At 40.5% G+C, this 17408-nt stretch overlaps 1 protein-coding gene across 1 annotated transcript in view; it reads right to left on the bottom strand.

Annotated features, from left to right (window-relative positions):
- Positions 1-17408, bottom strand: part of sptbn5 (spectrin, beta, non-erythrocytic 5) — a gene marked incomplete at both ends in the record, with an annotated part of 151887 nt that overhangs the window by 36356 nt on the left and 98123 nt on the right. The window contains 8 exons of the mRNA XM_079574317.1: positions 4621-4838; positions 8413-8565; positions 8632-8811; positions 8883-9087; positions 10296-10492; positions 12354-12497; positions 12619-12687; positions 14983-15169. Coding sequence (XP_079430443.1) covers positions 4621-4838; positions 8413-8565; positions 8632-8811; positions 8883-9087; positions 10296-10492; positions 12354-12497; positions 12619-12687; positions 14983-15169 — 1353 coding nt within the window. The remainder of the gene's footprint in view (positions 1-4620; positions 4839-8412; positions 8566-8631; positions 8812-8882; positions 9088-10295; positions 10493-12353; positions 12498-12618; positions 12688-14982; positions 15170-17408) is intronic.

Raw genomic sequence — 17408 nt, forward strand, 5'->3', positions numbered from 1 at the left:
TTTTTATTATTTTTTTGTCACATTTTTGTCATTTTTTAACCAATTTTTTGTCCTTTTTTTTATCATTTTTTTTTATTTTTTATCAAATTTTTGTCATTTTTTTCATCACATTTTTGTCATTTTTTTTAATCAAATTTTTGTCATTTTTTAATCAAATTTTTGTCATTTTTTGATCAAATTTTTGTCTTTTTTTTCATCACATTTTTGTCATTTTTTTATCAAATTGTTTTCATTTTTTATCAAATTTTTGTCATTTTTTTAAATCAAATTTTTGTCATTTTTGAATCCATTTTTTGTAAATTTTTTGTCAATTTCTTGTGACATTTTTGCCACTTTTTCATCAATTTTTTGTCACATTTCCAACATTGTTTTCGTCTCAGTTTTGTCGCTATTTTCACAGCTTTTTTCCAGAGACTTTACTACAGGGACAGAGTCTCCGTCTGCCCTGAAGGAGAGACACCACAGAGACTTTACTACAGGGACAGAGTCTCCGTATGCCCTGAAGGAGAGACACCACAGAGACTTTACTACAGGGACAGAGTCTCCGTCTGCCCTGAAGGAGAGACACCACAGAGACTTTACTACAGGGACAGAGTCTCCGTCTGCCACGCCCTGAAGGAGAGACACCACAGAGACTTTACTACAGTTCTCCATCTTATCAAATTTTTGTCATTTTTTAATCAAATTTTTGTCATTTTTTAATCAAATTTGTCATTTTTTAATCATTTTTTTTTCATTTTTAATCAAATTTTGTTATTGTTTTATCAAATTTTTGTCATGTTTTAATCAAATTTTTATTATTTTTTCATCAATTTTTTGTTATTTTTTGTATCAATTTTTTGTCATTTTTAATCAATTTTTGTCATTTTTTAATCAAATTTTGTTTTTGTTTTTTATCAAATTTTGTTATTTTTTTTATCAATTTTTGTACTTTTTTTAATCAAATTTGTATAATTTTTTTGTCACATTTTTGTAATTTTTTTTTATCCAATTTTGTTTTTTTTTTTTATCAAATTTTTGTCCTTTTTTTAAATCAAATTCTTGTCATTTTTTAATCAAATTTTTGTAAATTTTCTTGTGACATTTTTGCCACTTTTTCATCAATTTTTTGTCACATTTCCATCATTGTTTTTGTCTCAGTTTTGTCGCTATTTTCACAGCTTTTTTCCAGAAGCTTTACTACAGGGACAGAGTCTCCGTCTGCCCTGAAGGAGAGACACCACAAAGACTTTACTACAGGGACAGAGTCTCCGTCTTATCAAATTTTGTTGTTTTTTTTATCAAATTTTTGTCATTTTTTAATCAAATTTTTGTCATTTTTTTAATCAAATTTTGTCATTTTTTAATCAAATTTTTGTCTTTTTTTTATCATTTTCTTTTTTTTTAATCAAATTTTTGTCATTTTTTTAATCCAATTTTGTTATTTTTGTATCAAATTGTTGTCCTTTTTTAAAATCAAATGTTTGTAAATTTTTTGTCAATTTCTTGTCACATTTTTGCCACTGTTTCATCGATTTTTTGTCACATTTCCATCATTGTTTTCGTCTCAGTTTTGTCGCTATTTTCACAGCTTTTTTCCAGAAGCTTTATTACAGGGACAGAGTCTCCGTCTGCCCTGAAGGAGAGACACCACAGAGACTTTACTACAGGGACAGAGTCTCCGTCTGCCCTGAAGGAGAGACACCACAGAGACTTTACTACAGGGAGAGAGTCTCCATCTGCCCTGAAGGAGAGACACCACAGAGACTTTACTACAGGGACAGAGTCTCCGTCTGCCCTAAAGGAGAGACACCACAGAGACTTTACTACAGGGACAGAGTCTCCGTCTGCCACGCCCTGAAGGAGAGACACCACAGAGACTTTACTACAGGGACAGAGTCTCCGTCTGCCCTAAAGGAGAGACACCACAGAGACTTTACTACAGGGACAGAGTCTCCGTCTGCCCTGAAGGAGAGACACCACAGAGACTTTACTACAGGGACAGAGTCTCCGTCTGCCCTGAAGGAGAGACACCACAGAGACTTTACTACAGGGACAGAGTCTCCGTCTTATCAAATTTTGTTGTTTTTTTTATCAAATTTTTGTCATTTTTTAATCAAATTTTTGTCATTTTTTTAATCAAATTTTGTCATTTTTTAATCAAATTTTTGTCTTTTTTTTATCATTTTCTTTTTTTTTAATCAAATTTTTGTCATTTTTTTAATCCAATTTTGTTATTTTTGTATCAAATTGTTGTCCTTTTTTAAAATCAAATGTTTGTAAATTTTTTGTCAATTTCTTGTCACATTTTTGCCACTGTTTCATCGATTTTTTGTCACATTTCCATCATTGTTTTCGTCTCAGTTTTGTCGCTATTTTCACAGCTTTTTTCCAGAAGCTTTATTACAGGGACAGAGTCTCCGTCTGCCCTGAAGGAGAGACACCACAGAGACTTTACTACAGGGACAGAGTCTCCATCTGCCCTGAAGGAGAGACACCACAGAGACTTTACTGCAGGGACAGAGTCTCCGTCTGCCACGCCCTGAAGGAGAGACACCACAGAGACTTTACTACAGGGACAGAGTCTCCGTCTGCCACGCCCTGAAGGAGAGACACCACAGAGACTTTATTACAGGGACAGAGTCTCCGTCTTATCAAATTTTTGTCATTTTTTAATCAAATTTTTTTCATTTTTTTTTCATTTTTTAATCAAATTTTGTTATTTTTAAATCAATTTTTTGTCATTTTTTTAAACAATTTTTTATTATTTTTTTGTCACATTTTTGTCATTTTTTAACCAATTTTTTGTCCTTTTTTTTATCATTTTTTTTTATTTTTTATCAAATTTTTGTCATTTTTTTCATCACATTTTTGTCATTTTTTTTAATCAAATTTTTGTCATTTTTTAATCAAATTTTTGTCATTTTTTGATCAAATTTTTGTCATTTTTTTCATCACATTTTTGTCATTTTTTTATCAAATTGTTTTCATTTTTTATCAAATTTTTGTCATTTTTTTAAATCAAATTTTTGTCATTTTTGAATCCATTTTTTGTAAATTTTTTGTCAATTTCTTGTGACATTTTTGCCACTTTTTCATCAATTTTTTGTCACATTTCCAACATTGTTTTCGTCTCAGTTTTGTCGCTATTTTCACAGCTTTTTTCCAGAGACTTTACTACAGGGACAGAGTCTCCGTCTGCCCTGAAGGAGAGACACCACAGAGACTTTACTACAGGGACAGAGTCTCCGTATGCCCTGAAGGAGAGACACCACAGAGACTTTACTACAGGGACAGAGTCTCCGTCTGCCCTGAAGGAGAGACACCACAGAGACTTTACTACAGTTCTCCATCTTATCAAATTTTTGTCATTTTTTAATCAAATTTTTGTCATTTTTTAATCAAATTTGTCATTTTTTAATCATTTTTTTTTCATTTTTAATCAAATTTTGTTATTGTTTTATCAAATTTTTGTCATGTTTTAATCAAATTTTTATTATTTTTTCATCAATTTTTTGTTATTTTTTGTATCAATTTTTTGTCATTTTTAATCAATTTTTGTCATTTTTTAATCAAATTTTGTTTTTGTTTTTTATCAAATTTTGTTATTTTTTTATCAATTTTTGTACTTTTTTTAATCAAATTTGTATAATTTTTTTGTCACATTTTTGTAATTTTTTTTTATCCAATTTTGTTTTTTTTTTTTATCAAATTTTTGTCCTTTTTTTAAATCAAATTCTTGTCATTTTTTAATCAAATTTTTGTAAATTTTTTGTCAATTTCTTGTGACATTTTTGCCACTTTTTCATCAATTTTTTGTCACATTTCCATCATTGTTTTTGTCTCAGTTTTGTCGCTATTTTCACAGCTTTTTTCCAGAAGCTTTACTACAGGGACAGAGTCTCCGTCTGCCCTGAAGGAGAGACACCACAGAGACTTTACTACAGGGACAGAGTCTCCGTCTTATCAAATTTTTGTCATTTTTTAATCAAATTTTTGTCATTTTTTAATCAAATTTTTGTCATTTTTTTAATCAAATTTTTGTCATTTTTTAATCAAATTTTCTTTCATTTTTTTTAAATCAATTTTCTTTCATTTTTTAATCAAATTTTGTTATTTTTAAATTTTTTGTCATTTTTTTAATCAAATTTTGTTATTTTTTTATCACATTTTTGTCATCTTTTAATCAAATTTTGTTATTTTTTTTATCAAATTTTTGTTATTTTTTTTTACCATTTTTTTTTTTGTAATCAAATTTGTATTATTTTTTTGTCACATTTTTGTAATTTTTTTAATCCAATTTTGTTATTTTTGTATCAAATTGTTGTCCTTTTTTTAAATCAAATTTTTGTAAATTTTTTGTCAATTTCTTGTCACATTTTTGCCACTTTTTCATCAATTTTTTGTCACATTTCCATCATTGTTTTCGTCTCAGTTTTGTCGCTATTTTCACTGCTTTTTTCCAGAGACTTTACTACAGGGACAGAGTCTCCGTCTGCCCTGAAGGAGAGACACCACAGAGACTTTACTACAGGGACAGAGTCTCCGTCTGCCCTGAAGGAGAGACACCACAGAGACTTTACTACAGGGACAGAGTCTCCGTCTGCCCTGAAGGAGAGACACCACAGAGACTTCACGTACATGATCTGGTTGCAGAGCTCCAGGTATCTCCACACGTCCTGCGCTCGCTCCAGCCTCGCTCTCCGGTGGGACGCCTTCTCCTGCAGGGCCCCCCAGGCCGAGTCCAGCTCCTCCAGGCGCCCGCTGACCGAGGCTCGCACGGCCGGCTGGCGGCGGATCAGGGCGCGGCCCTCGGTGCTGCAGCGGGACACCTCCTCCGAGATCAAAGCCAGGTCCCTCTGCACAGACGAGGAGCGATGGAGTCAGGAAAGAAACGACTGGACGTGATGTTTCTCCTGCTGAACGTTACCGTAATGCCCAGAGTAACCTCACATTTATCCTCATTTACTTTTATACCAGTACTTTAACGATACCTGGTTTTCTAAACCGATATCTGAACAATACTTTTACTTTTCCAATACTGATACTAAAATATTTGTCGTCTAGAACCAGAAAACAGAACAATAATGTGTGAAAGATCCGCACGTTTACAATATCGGGTTCATCTCCAAGAAAAAAGACGGAGGAAGTGGGGCAAACATTGGGCAAAGTTTTTAGATTATTAAGGAGTTACCTCCAGAGTCTGGTGTGTGTGAGGAGTTACCTCCAGAGTCTGGTGTGTGTGAGGAGTTACCTCCAGAGCCTGGTGTGTGTGAGGAGTTACCTCCAGAGTCTGGTGTGTGTGAGGAGTTTCCTCCAGAGTCTGGTGTGTGTGAGGAGTTTCCTCCAGAGCCTGGTGTGTGTGAGGAGTTACCTCCAGAGCCTGGTGTGTGTGAGGAGTTACCTCCAGAGCCTGGTGTGTGTGTGAGGAGTTACCTCCAGAGTCTGGTGTGAGTGAGGAGTTACCTCCAGAGTCTGGTGTGAGTGAGGAGTTACCTCCAGAGCCTGGTGTATGAGAGGAGTTACCTCCAGAGCCTGGTGTGTGTGAGGAGTTACCTCCAGAGCCTGGTGTGTGTGTGTGTGTGAGGAGTTACCTCCAGAGCCTGGTGTGTGTGAGGAGTTACCTCCAGAGCCTGGTGTGTGTGAGGAGTTACCTCCAGAGTCTGGTGTGTGTGAGGAGTTACCTCCAGAGTCTGGTGCTGAGTGAGGAGTTACCTCCAGAGTCTGGTGAGTGTGAGGAGTTACCTCCAGAGCCTGGTGTGTGTGAGGAGTTACCTCCAGAGTCTGGTGTGTGTGTGAGGAGTTACCTCCAGAGTCTGGTGTGTGTGAGGAGTTACCTCCAGAGCCTGGTGTGTGTGAGGAGTTACCTCCAGAGCTTGGTGACTGTGAGGAGTTACCTCCAGAGTCTGGTGCTGAGTGAGGAGTTACCTCCAGAGCCTGGTGACTGTGAGGAGTTACCTCCAGAGTCTGGTGCTGAGTGAGGAGTTACCTCCAGAGTCTGGTGTGTGTGAGGAGTTACCTCCAGAGTCTGGTGTGTGTGTGAGGAGTTACCTCCAGAGCCTGGTGACTGTGAGGAGTTACCTCCAGAGTCTGGTGCTGAGTGAGGAGTTACCTCCAGAGTCTGGTGTGTGTGAGGAGTTACCTCCAGAGCCTGGTGAGTGTGTGAGGAGTTACCTCCAGAGCCTGGTGTGTGTGAGGAGTTACCTCCAGAGTCTGGTGTGAGTGAGGAGTTACCTCCAGAGCCTGGTGAGTGTGTGAGGAGTTACCTCCAGAGTCTGGTGAGTGTGTGAGGAGTTACCTCCAGAGCCTGGTGAGTGTGTGAGGAGTTACCTCCAGAGTCTGGTGTGTGTGAGGAGTTACCTCCAGAGTCTGGTGTGAGTGAGGAGTTACCTCCAGAGTCTGGTGTGTGTGAGGAGTTACCTCCAGAGTCTGGTGTGAGTGAGGAGTTACCTCCAGAGTCTGGTGTGTGTGAGGAGTTACCTCCAGAGCCTGGTGAGTGTGTGAGGAGTTACCTCCAGAGTCTGGTGTGTGTGAGGAGTTACCTCCAGAGTCTGGTGTGTGTGAGGAGTTACCTCCAGAGTCTGGTGTGAGTGAGGAGTTACCTCCAGAGTCTGGTGTGTGTGAGGAGGTACCTCCAGAGTCTGGTGTGTGTGAGGAGTTACCTCCAGAGCCTGGTGTGAGTGAGGAGTTCCCTCCAGAGTCTGGTGTGAGTGAGGAGTTACCTCCAGAGTCTGGTGTGTGTGAGGAGTTACCTCCAGAGCCTGGTGTGAGTGAGGAGTTCCCTCCAGAGTCTGGTGTGAGTGAGGAGTTACCTCCAGAGCCTGGTGTGAGTGAGGAGTTCCCTCCAGAGTCTGGTGTGAGTGAGGAGTTCCCTCCAGAGTCTGGTGTGTGTGTGAGGAGTTACCTCCAGAGCCTGGTGACTGTGAGGAGTTACCTCCAGAGTCTGGTGCTGAGTGAGGAGTTACCTCCAGAGTCTGGTGTGTGAGAGGAGTTACCTCCAGAGCCTGGTGACTGTGAGGAGTTACCTCCAGAGTCTGGTGTGTGTGTGAGGAGTTACCTCCAGAGCCTGGTGACTGTGAGGAGTTACCTCCAGAGTCTGGTGCTGAGTGAGGAGTTACCTCCAGAGTCTGGTGTGTGAGAGGAGTTACCTCCAGAGCCTGGTGCTGAGTGAGGAGTTACCTCCAGAGCCTGGTGTGTGTGAGGAGTTACCTCCAGAGCCTGGTGTGTGAGAGGAGTTACCTCCAGAGCCTGGTGTGTGTGAGGAGTTACCTCCAGAGTCTGGTGTGTGTGAGGAGTTACCTCCAGAGTCTGGTGCTGAGTGAGGAGTTACCTCCAGAGCCTGGTGTGTGTGAGGAGTTACCTCCAGAGCCTGGTGTGTGTGTGAGGAGTTACCTCCAGAGCCTGGTGTGTGTGAGGAGTTACCTCCAGAGTCTGGTGTGTGTGTGAGGAGTTACCTCCAGAGCCTGGTGTGTGTGAGGAGTTACCTCCAGAGTCTGGTGTGTGTGAGAGGAGTTACCTCCAGAGCCTGGTGTGTGTGTGAGGAGTTACCTCCAGAGTCTGGTGTGAGTGAGGAGTTACCTCCAGAGCCTGGTGTGTGTGAGGAGTTACCTCCAGAGTCTGGTGTGTGTGTGAGGAGTTACCTCCAGAGTCTGGTGTGTGTGAGGAGTTACCTCCAGAGTCTGGTGTGTGTGAGGAGTTACCTCCAGAGTCTGGTGTGTGTGAGGAGTTACCTCCAGAGTCTGGTGTGTGTGTGAGGAGTTACCTCCAGAGCCTGGTGTGTGTGTGAGGAGTTACCTCCAGAGTCTGGTGTGTGTGAGGAGTTACCTCCAGAGCCTGGTGCTGAGTGAGGAGTTACCTCCAGAGTCTGGTGTTGAGTGAGGAGTTACCTCCAGAGCCTGGTGTGTGTGTGAGGAGTTCCCTCCAGAGTCTGGTGAGTGTGAGGAGTTACCTCCAGAGTCTGGTGTGTGTGAGGAGTTACCTCCAGAGTCTGGTGTTGAGTGAGGAGTTACCTCCAGAGCCTGGTGTGTGTGAGGAGTTTCCTCCAGAGTCTGGTGTGTGTGAGGAGTTACCTCCAGAGTCTGGTGTGTGTGAGGAGTTACCTCCAGAGTCTGGTGAGTGTGAGGAGTTACCTCCAGAGTCTGGTGAGTGTGAGGAGTTACCTCCAGAGCCTGGTGTGTGTGAGGAGTTACCTCCAGAGTCTGGTGTGTGTGAGGAGTTACCTCCAGAGTCTGGTGAGTGTGAGGAGTTACCTCCAGAGCCTGGTGTGTGTGAGGAGTTTCCTCCAGAGTCTGGTGTGTGTGAGGAGCTGTACCTCCAGAGCCTGGTGTGTGTGAGGAGTTACCTCCAGAGCCTGGTGTGTGTGAGGAGTTTCCTCCAGAGCCTGGTGTGTGTGAGGAGTTACCTCCAGAGCCTGGTGTGTGTGAGGAGCTGTACCTCCAGAGCCTGGTGCTGAGTGACCAGAGTCTGAACAGACTGAAGATCCTCCGGTTCCTCAGAGTCCAGAACCAGGTCTTTCTCTGCCATCCAGCCCTTCAGCTCCTCCGCGTCGTGGCTGAACTGATGAACCTCTCGAGCCAAACGCAGCTTCTGAAAACCATAAAAGACTCGTACTTTAGCCCGAGTTCTCCAAGGCCTTCATGAGATCCTTCAGACCTGCTCTCGGGCGGTGAGGGCCCCGCTCAGCTCCTCCCACAGTCCGCTCAGAGCCTCGTCCCGGCTCCGGGCCTGGGCGTCCCTCTGCAGCCCCCGGACCATGTGCTGGACGGAGGTGAGTCGACTGCGGCCCAGACCGGACACCTCCGACACCAGGCTCTCCAGGCGCTTCTGCAGAACCTACAGCGACAGAGTCAGGTCTGCGTTCTCTCGACTCTGTAACGGCGTCCACAGCTCTGAAAGGTCCTCACCTCCACGCCCTCCAGGTCCTGCCCGAGGTCCTCGCTCTCCGCCAGGCTCCTCCTCGCCGTCAGCCACGCCTGCAGCTCCTTGGCCTCGCGCTCGTAGGCGTAGAGGCGGAGCTGGTCCGACAGAGCGGCTCGTCGAGAGGAGACCAGGCCCAGGACGGACTCGAACAGGTCCACGATCACAGGGAGGGACTCGGCCACCAGGGGGCTGCGGAGAGGACATTTTGGATCTTGTTCATTTAGGGCTACAGAGGGAGGGGTCAGGAGGAGGAGGGGCTAAAGAGAGAGGGGTCAGGAGGAGGAGGGGCTAAAGAGAGAGGGGTCAGGAGGAGGAGGGGCTACAGAGGGAGGGGTCAGGAGGAGGGGGGGCTACAGAGGGAGGGGTCAGGAGGAGGAGGGGTTACAGAGAGAGGAGTCAGGAGGAGGGGGGGCTACAGAGGGAGGAGTCAGGAGGAGGAGGGGCTACAGAGGGAGGAGGGGTTTCAGAGGGCGAAGTCAGGAGTTACCTGTGTTTGAGGGCTCTGTGGGAGGAGTTACCTCTGTTTGAGGGCTCTGTGGGAGGAGTTACCTGTGTTTGAGGGCTCTGTGGGAGGAGCTACCTCTGTTTGACGGCTCTGTGGGAGGAGTTACCTGTGTTTGACGGCTCTGTGGGAGGAGTTACCTGTGTTTGAGGGCTCTGTGGGAGGAGTTACCTCTGTTTGAGGGCTCTGTGGGAGGAGTTACTTCTGTTTGAGGGCTCTGTTGGAGGAGCTACCTGTGTTTGAGGGCTCTGTGGGAGGAGTTACCTGTGTTTGAGGGCTCTGTGGGAGGAGCTACCTCTGTTTGACGGCTCTGTGGGAGGAGTTACCTCTGTTTGAGGGCTCTGTGGGAGGAGTTACCTGTGTTTTTGGGCGTGGCTCTTCTCTGGGGGAGGAGTTACCTGTGTTTTTGGGCGTGGCTCTTCTCTGGGGGAGGAGTTACCTGTGTTTTTGGGCGTGGCTCTTCTCTGGGGGAGGAGTTACCTGTGTTTGAGGGCTCTATGGGAGGAGTTACCTGTGTTTGAGGGCTCTGTGGGAGGAGTTACCTCTGTTTGAGGGCTCTGGGGGAGGAGTTACCTGTGATTTAGGGTGTGGCTCTTCTCTGGGGGAGGAGTTACCTGTGTTTTAGGACTTGGCTCTTCTCTGGGGGAGGAGTTACCTGTGTTTTAGGACTTGGCTCTTCTCTGGGGGAGGAGTTACCTGTGTTTTAGGACTTGGCTCTTCTCTGGGGGAGGAGTTACCTGTGTTTTAGGACTTGGCTCTTCTCTGGGGGAGGAGTTACCTGTGTTTTAGGACTTGGCTCTTCTCTGGGGGAGGAGTTACCTGTGTTTAAGGGCTTGGCTCTTCTCTGGGGGAGGAGTTACCTGTGTTTTAGGGCACGGCTCTTCTCTCTCGTTACCTGCTGGGATGGCCGAGGTCCTCCAGTCCCGCCCCCGTCTGCTGAAGCTTGGACAGCGCTTTGCGTTGCGTCTCCAGCTCAGAGTCCACAGAGTCCAGGGTCTTCAGGAGGATCTGGGTGGTTTCCTCGTCTCGGCCGCAGTCTTTACTCTCCAGGAGCAAACGCTGCTCCTCCAGACGCTCCTCCAGCTCCGTCACCTGCGTCAGCAAACAACACGTCCAGAAGGTTTGGAGGAGAGCGGGGCGAGATATCATCGAGAAGATCATATCGAAAGTGTTCTTTATCTGCCCGTTTCTGCCCGTTTCTGCACATTTCTGATGGTTTCCAAGAACATCACTTAACCTCTTACCTCCCGCCTTTTTCCTCACGTCATCAGATTTATTTTTTCCATCATTTTTTGTTGGGTATTCAACACATTTTTTTCATTTTTTTGTCTTTTTTTGTCAAATTTTTGTCACATTTTTATTATTTTTTGTCATTTTTTGTTATTTTTTGTCACATTTTTGTCATTTTTTATCACATTTTTGTCACATTTTTGTCACATTTTTGTCTTTTTTTTGTCACATTTTTTTGTCACATTTTTCAATCAATTTTTTGTCATTTTTTTGTTATTTTTTGTCACATTTTTGTCACATTTTTGTTATTTTTTGTCACATTTTTGTCATTTTTTTGTTATTTTTTGTCAAATTTTTTTCACATTTTTGTCAAATTTTTATCACATTTTTGTCTTTTTTTTGTCACATTTTTGTCACATTTTTGTCTTTTTTTGTCTTTTTTTGTCACATCTTTGTCTTTTTTTTGTCACATTTTTGTCACATTTTTGTCATTTTTTTTGTCATTTTTTGTCACATTTTTGTTATTTTTTGTCATTTTTTGTTATTTTTTGTTATTTTTTGTTATTTTTTGTTATTTTTTGTCACATTTTTGTCATTTTTTGTCTTTTTTTTGTCAATTTTTTTTGTCACATTTTTCAATCAATTTTTTGTCATTTTTTTGTCACATTTTTTGTCACATTTTTTGTCACATTTTTGTTATTTTTTGTCATTTTTTGTTATTTTTTGTCACATTTTTGTCATTTTTTGTCTTTTTTTTGTCAATTTTTTTTGTCACATTTTTCAATCAATTTTTTGTCATTTTTTTGTTATTTTTTGTCACATTTTTGTTATTTTTTTGTTATTTTTTGTCACATTTTTGTTATTTTTTGTCAAATTTTTGTCACATTTTTGTCTTTTTTTGTCTTTTTTTGTCACATCTTTGTCTTTTTTTTGTCACATTTTTGTCACATTTTTGTCATTTTTTTGTCATTTTTTGTCACATTTTTGTTATTTTTTGTCATTTTTTGTTATTTTTTGTTATTTTTTGTTATTTTTTGTCACATTTTTTGTCACATTTTTGTCATTTTTTGTCACATTTTTGTCTTTTTTTTGTCACATTTTTGTCACATTTTTGTCTTTTTTTTGTCACATTTTTTTGTCACATTTTTCAATCAATTTTTTGTCATTTTTTTGTTATTTTTTGTCACATTTTTGTTATTTTTTTGTTATTTTTTGTCACATTTTTGTCACATTTTTGTTATTTTTTGTCAAATTTTTGTTATTTTTTGTCACATTTTTGTCATTTTTTGTCACATTTTTGTCATTTTTTTGTTATTTTTTGTCAAATTTTTTTCACATTTTTGTCAATTTTTTTTCACATTTTTGTCTTTTTTTGTCAATTTTTGTCACATTTTTCAATCAATTTTTTGTCATTTTTTTATCACATTTTTGTCATTTTTTGTCTTTTTTTGTCACATTTTTGTCACATTTTTGTCTTTTTTTGTCAATTTTTTGTCATTTTTTTGTCATTTTTTTGTCAAATTTTTGTTATTTTTTGTCACATTTCCATCATTGTTTTCGTCTCAGTTTTGTTGCTATTTTCCCACCTTTTTTCCAGAAGCTTTTGGATTGGGGTAAAGCCAAACTGGAGACAATGTGCTCGGTTCAAGTGAGAGTTAAGGGGTTAATCATTGTTATCAATAAAGTCCCCAAAACCCTGAGTCAGTTTGGAGGTTTCTCTGACCTGTGCCATGAAGCTGTGGATGCTGAGCGCCTCCTGCAGGAGCTTGTCCCTCCTCTGGGCCTGGGTCTTCAGCTGCTCGTGGAGACGCTTCAGTTTGTCCAAACGCTCGCGGACGTCGTGTGAGGCGAAGTGTCGAGCTCGGACCTGAGGAGAACATCACAGACAGGTCATGGCCGTGCTCGCCGTGCTCGCCGTGCTCGCCGCTCTCGCCGCTCTCGCCGCGCTCGCCGCGCTCCTGTAAACGCGGCGGGAAGCTGAGTCTCACCAGGTCACGGCCCGCCTCCTCCACGGCCTTCAGCGCCGCCGAGCGACTGCACAGCTCCTGCATCAGCGACTGGAGACACAGAGAACTCACATCAGCGGGATGTCCAGAGAGGAAAGCAAGGCACGTTTCAGACCTGGGGCTAGTTCTACAGTGTGACAGTGTGTAGTAAAGGTACCCGACTAAAAACAAGGAAAAAATCTTAAAATAAGACGTTTTGTCTTGTTTTAAGGAAAGAATCTGCCAATGGGGTCAGCATTTTTTTCTTGCAAAGAATTCTTATTTCTAGAATATTTTTCTCATCATAAAACAAGAAAGAAACAGTAAATTTAAGCAAATAAATAACTAGAATTAAGCAAAAATGTCCTCAGAAAATGGAATCATTTAAGGAAAACATTCTTATTTAGTGAAAAAATGTGGGTATTTTACTTAAATGTTGCTTGATTTAAGTAAAATGTTCTAAATTACACACATTTTTGAGCAAAATGTTGTTAATAAACACTAATATTTAAGGAAAATATTGCAGCGCCCGGAGACCCGTCTCCATGATGTGGAGCCAGGCTGATGGTCAGAATCACCTGCTGGAGGATTCACCTATTGTACATGTTTTTAGTGGCAGACACGGGGAGAACATGCTCCACACAGAAAGGTGGGAATCGAACCCGGGACCTTCGAGTTGTGAAGCTGAGGCTCTAACCGCTGTGCCACCGAGCCGCCCACTTTAAAGAATGGAATGTTTTATCTCTCTGTGAGAATCAGTTCTTACATTAAGAGTTGTTGTGATCTTACTTTTTCTTAAAATAAGAAAAAATATTCTTTGTCTAAAACTGAAGAAGATTCAAAAAGTTTTTCTTTCTTGTTACAAGAAAGATTATCATGTTTTTAGCAAATAAATCAGAACAAGAAATGGTTAGATTTTATTTCCTAAAATAAGATGTTTTTTCTCAAGAAAACTTTGCTCGGCAAAACATTATTACTTTTTAGGGAAAAATAAGAACTTATTTCTTAAAGTAAGACATTTTTTACTTGCTTAGAATCCACTTTTTGCAGTTGGAGGAACAGTTCCAGTCGGTGCATATGTTTCAGACCTGGTGCTTGTTCTAAAGTGTGAAGGACAGATGTTTGGAGGAACCGTGTGTTCTTCAGACCTGGTGCTTGTTCTAAAGTGTGACAGTATGTAGTAAAGGACAGATGTTTGGAGGAACAGTTCACTACAAAAAGCAAATATCAAGCATTTTCTTAAATGACTTGAATTGAGGAAATGTTTCTTGTTTTGAGCGGTTTTCACTCATTTAGACACTTTTCCTGATCGGACCGAGTTTGCTTTGCTTGTTTGAGGACATTTCAGACCAGTTCTCGGGTAAATCTCACTTGAAATAAGAAAATAAAATTGCCAATGAGACAAGACCAATTTTCTTACCCCATTGGCAAAGAAAATGACCTGAAATAAGGACAAAATGTATCGAAACGAGTCAGAAACATCTCAGAACAAGTGAAATAATCCAGGACAAATGCCCAACAACTTCTTAACTCGTCAAAACAACTAAAATGTGGATTATTGTGCTCAAATTGAGATGTTTATACTGATCTAGTTAATTACTTTTTGCAGGGTTCCAGTCGTGTGTGCTTCAGACCTGGTGCTTGTTCTAAAGTGTGAAGGACAGATGTTTGGAGGAACCGTGTGTTCTTCAGACCTGGTGCTTGTTCTAAAGTGTGACGGTGTGTAGTAAAGGACAGATGTTTGTAGGAACCGTGTGTTCTTCAGACCTGGTGCTTGTTCTAAAGTGTGAAGGACAGATGTTTGGAGGAACCGTGTTTGTTTCAGACCTGGTGCTTGTTCTAAAGTGTGAAGGACAGATGTTTGGAGGAACCGTGTGTTCTTCAGACCTGGTGCTTGTTCTAAAGTGTGAGGACAGATGTTTGGAGGAACCGTGTGTGTTTCAGACCTGGTGCTTGCTCTAAAGTGTGAGGACAGATGTTTGGAGGAACCGTGTGTGTTCTTCAGACTTGGTGCTTGTTCTAAAGTGTGAAGGACAGATGTTTGGAGGAACCGTGTGTTCTTCAGACCTGGTGCTTGTTCTAAAGTGTGAGGACAGGTGTTTGGAGGAACCGTGTGTGCTTCAGACCTGGTGCTTGTTCTAAAGTGTGAAGGACAGATGTTTGGAGGAACCGTGTGTGTTCTTCAGACCTGGTGCTTGTTCTAAAGTGTGAGGACAGATGTTTGGAGGAACCGTGTGTGTTTCAGACCTGGTGCTTGTTCTAAAGTGTGAAGGACGGATGTTTGGAGGAACCGTGTGTGCTTCAGACCTGGTGCTTGTTCTAAAGTGTGAAGGACGGATGTTTGGAGGAACCGTGTGTGCTTCAGACCTGGTGCTTGTTCCGGAGCTGCTGGGTGGAGCTCAGCGTGTTGCCCCAGTCCTGGCTGCTCACGGCGGGCAGGGCGTCCCTGGTCCAGGCCTCCTCCTGCTCCACGTCTCTCTGGAAGCGGAACAGTCTCTGCCAGGCCTCCAGAGTCTGGCGGCGCCGCTGCATGGGCTCGCTCAGACCGTTGTACCTGAAACACGCCGCAAATCATCTACTACTACTACTACTACTACTACTACTACTACTACTACTACCACTACTACTACTACTACTACTACTACTACTACTACTACTACTACTAAACTACAAATGAGCGTCTGAAAGAGCCTCAGATCATGTAAATTCTCTGCTATAGGAGCCGCTCTGAGCTTTATCATGTGGAGCAGCTCCATGAAGCAGAGGAACAAGATTAACCCCTTAACTCCCGCCTGAACCGAGCACTTTTTCTCCAGCTTTACCCCAATCCAAAAGCTTCTGGAAAAAAGGTGTGACGAAAACAAGGATGAAAATGTGAAAAAAGGGACAAAAAATTGAAAAAAAAATGTACAAAAAAAATGACAAAAATGAACAAAAAAGTGAAAAAAATTTGACAAAAAATTGACGAAAAAGTGACAAATAATTTACAAAAAAATGTGAATAATTTGAAGAAAAGTGACAAAAATGGACAAAAAAATTACAAAAATGGACAAAAATTTGACAAAAAAGTGAGAAAGATTTGATGAAAAATTGAGAAAAAATGGTCGAAAAAGTGACAAAAAAATTACAAAAAGTTTACCAAAAAAAAGACAAAAATGTACAAAAAAATATGAATAATTTGACGAAAAAGTGACAAAAAAATTTAAAAAATTGACAAAAAATGGATTAAAAAAAATCTAAAAATTTGACAAAAAAGTGAGAAAAATTTGACGAAAAATGGAGAAAAAATGGACAAAAAAAGTGATAATAATTTGACGGAAAAGTGACAAAAAAGTCACAAAAATTTGACAAAAATGAGACGACTGCCCGACAAAAAAAGTGATGAAAAAAAATCTGATGCTGTGAGGAAAAAGATCTATTTAGTTTTGTAGGTCTTAGCTTTCAAATGAGGCTCTCCCCTGGCCAATAGGCAGCGAGCTCCCGTGGAGAAGCTTTTAGATCTGGAGCTCTTTCAGACTTCCCGTCATTGTCACCAGTTGGTGTTGTTGCTCCAAAATGGCGTCTCTTCTAACTACTACAAAAGCTTCTGGAAAAAAGGTGTGAAAATAGCGACGAAACTGAGACGAAAACAAGGATGAAAATGTGAAAAAAGTGACAAAAAATGTACAAAAAATGCACACAAAAAATTACAAAAATGGACAAAAATTTGACAAAAAGTGAGAAAATTTTGACGAAAAATTGAGAAAAAATTGACGAAAATTTGAGAAAGATTTGACAAAAATGAGACGACTGCCCAACAAAAAAGTGATGAAAAAAAATCTGATGATGTGAGGAAAAAGATCAATTTAGTTTTGTAGGTCTTAGCTTTCAAATGAGGTGTTACACTGGCCTACAGGATTTGGGTAAAGCTGAACTGGAGAAAATGCTCTCGGTTCAGGCGGGAGTTAAGAGGTTAAACATGATTATAATGAATATCCTCAATGCAAAGTCGAATAAATTAGTCTTAAATTTAGTCGACTAAAACTAGACTAAAATTGGTGGATTTTTTCGACTAAATCTCGACTTAAATGACATTACATTTTAGTCAAAAGAGTAAAACTAAATTAAAATATGTCAAAATTAACACTGATGTGAAGATGTTTGTTTGGATCATTTCCCTCGTTCTGATGTTTCTGACTCATTTCAACATATTTAGTCTTTATTTCAGGTTCATTTCTTTGTCAACGGTGCAAGAACAGCAGTTTTACCGACTAAGCACTTCATGGCCAGAAAAATGACAAAAATGGACAAAAAATTTACAAAAAAGTGACAAAAATGGACAAAAAATTTACAAAAAAGTGAGAAAAAATGGACAAAAAATTTACAAAAAAGTGAGAAAAACTTGACGAAAAATGGACAAAAAATGGACAAAAAAGTGAGAAAAAATGGACAAAAAATTTACAAATAAGTGAGAAAAACTTGACGAAAAATTGACAAAAAAAAATCTAAAAATTTACTAAAAAGTGACAAAAATGAAAAAAAAAATTACAAAAAAGTGAGAAAAAATTGACAAAAAATTGACAAAAAAGTGAGAAAAACTTGACGAAAAATTGACACAAAATTTACAAAAAAGTGAGGAAAACTTGACGAAAAATGGACAAAAAATGGACAAAAAAGTGAGAAAAAATTCACAAAAAATTCACAAATAAGTGAGAAAGACTTGACAAAAAAGTGACAAAAAAAAAATCTAAAAATTTACTAAAAAGTGACAAAAATGAAAAAAAAAAATACAAAAAAGTGAGAAAAAATGGACA

Source organism: Gobius niger, assembly GCF_951799975.1.
Source record: "Gobius niger genome assembly, chromosome: 16".
NCBI lineage: Eukaryota > Metazoa > Chordata > Actinopteri > Gobiiformes > Gobiidae > Gobius > Gobius niger.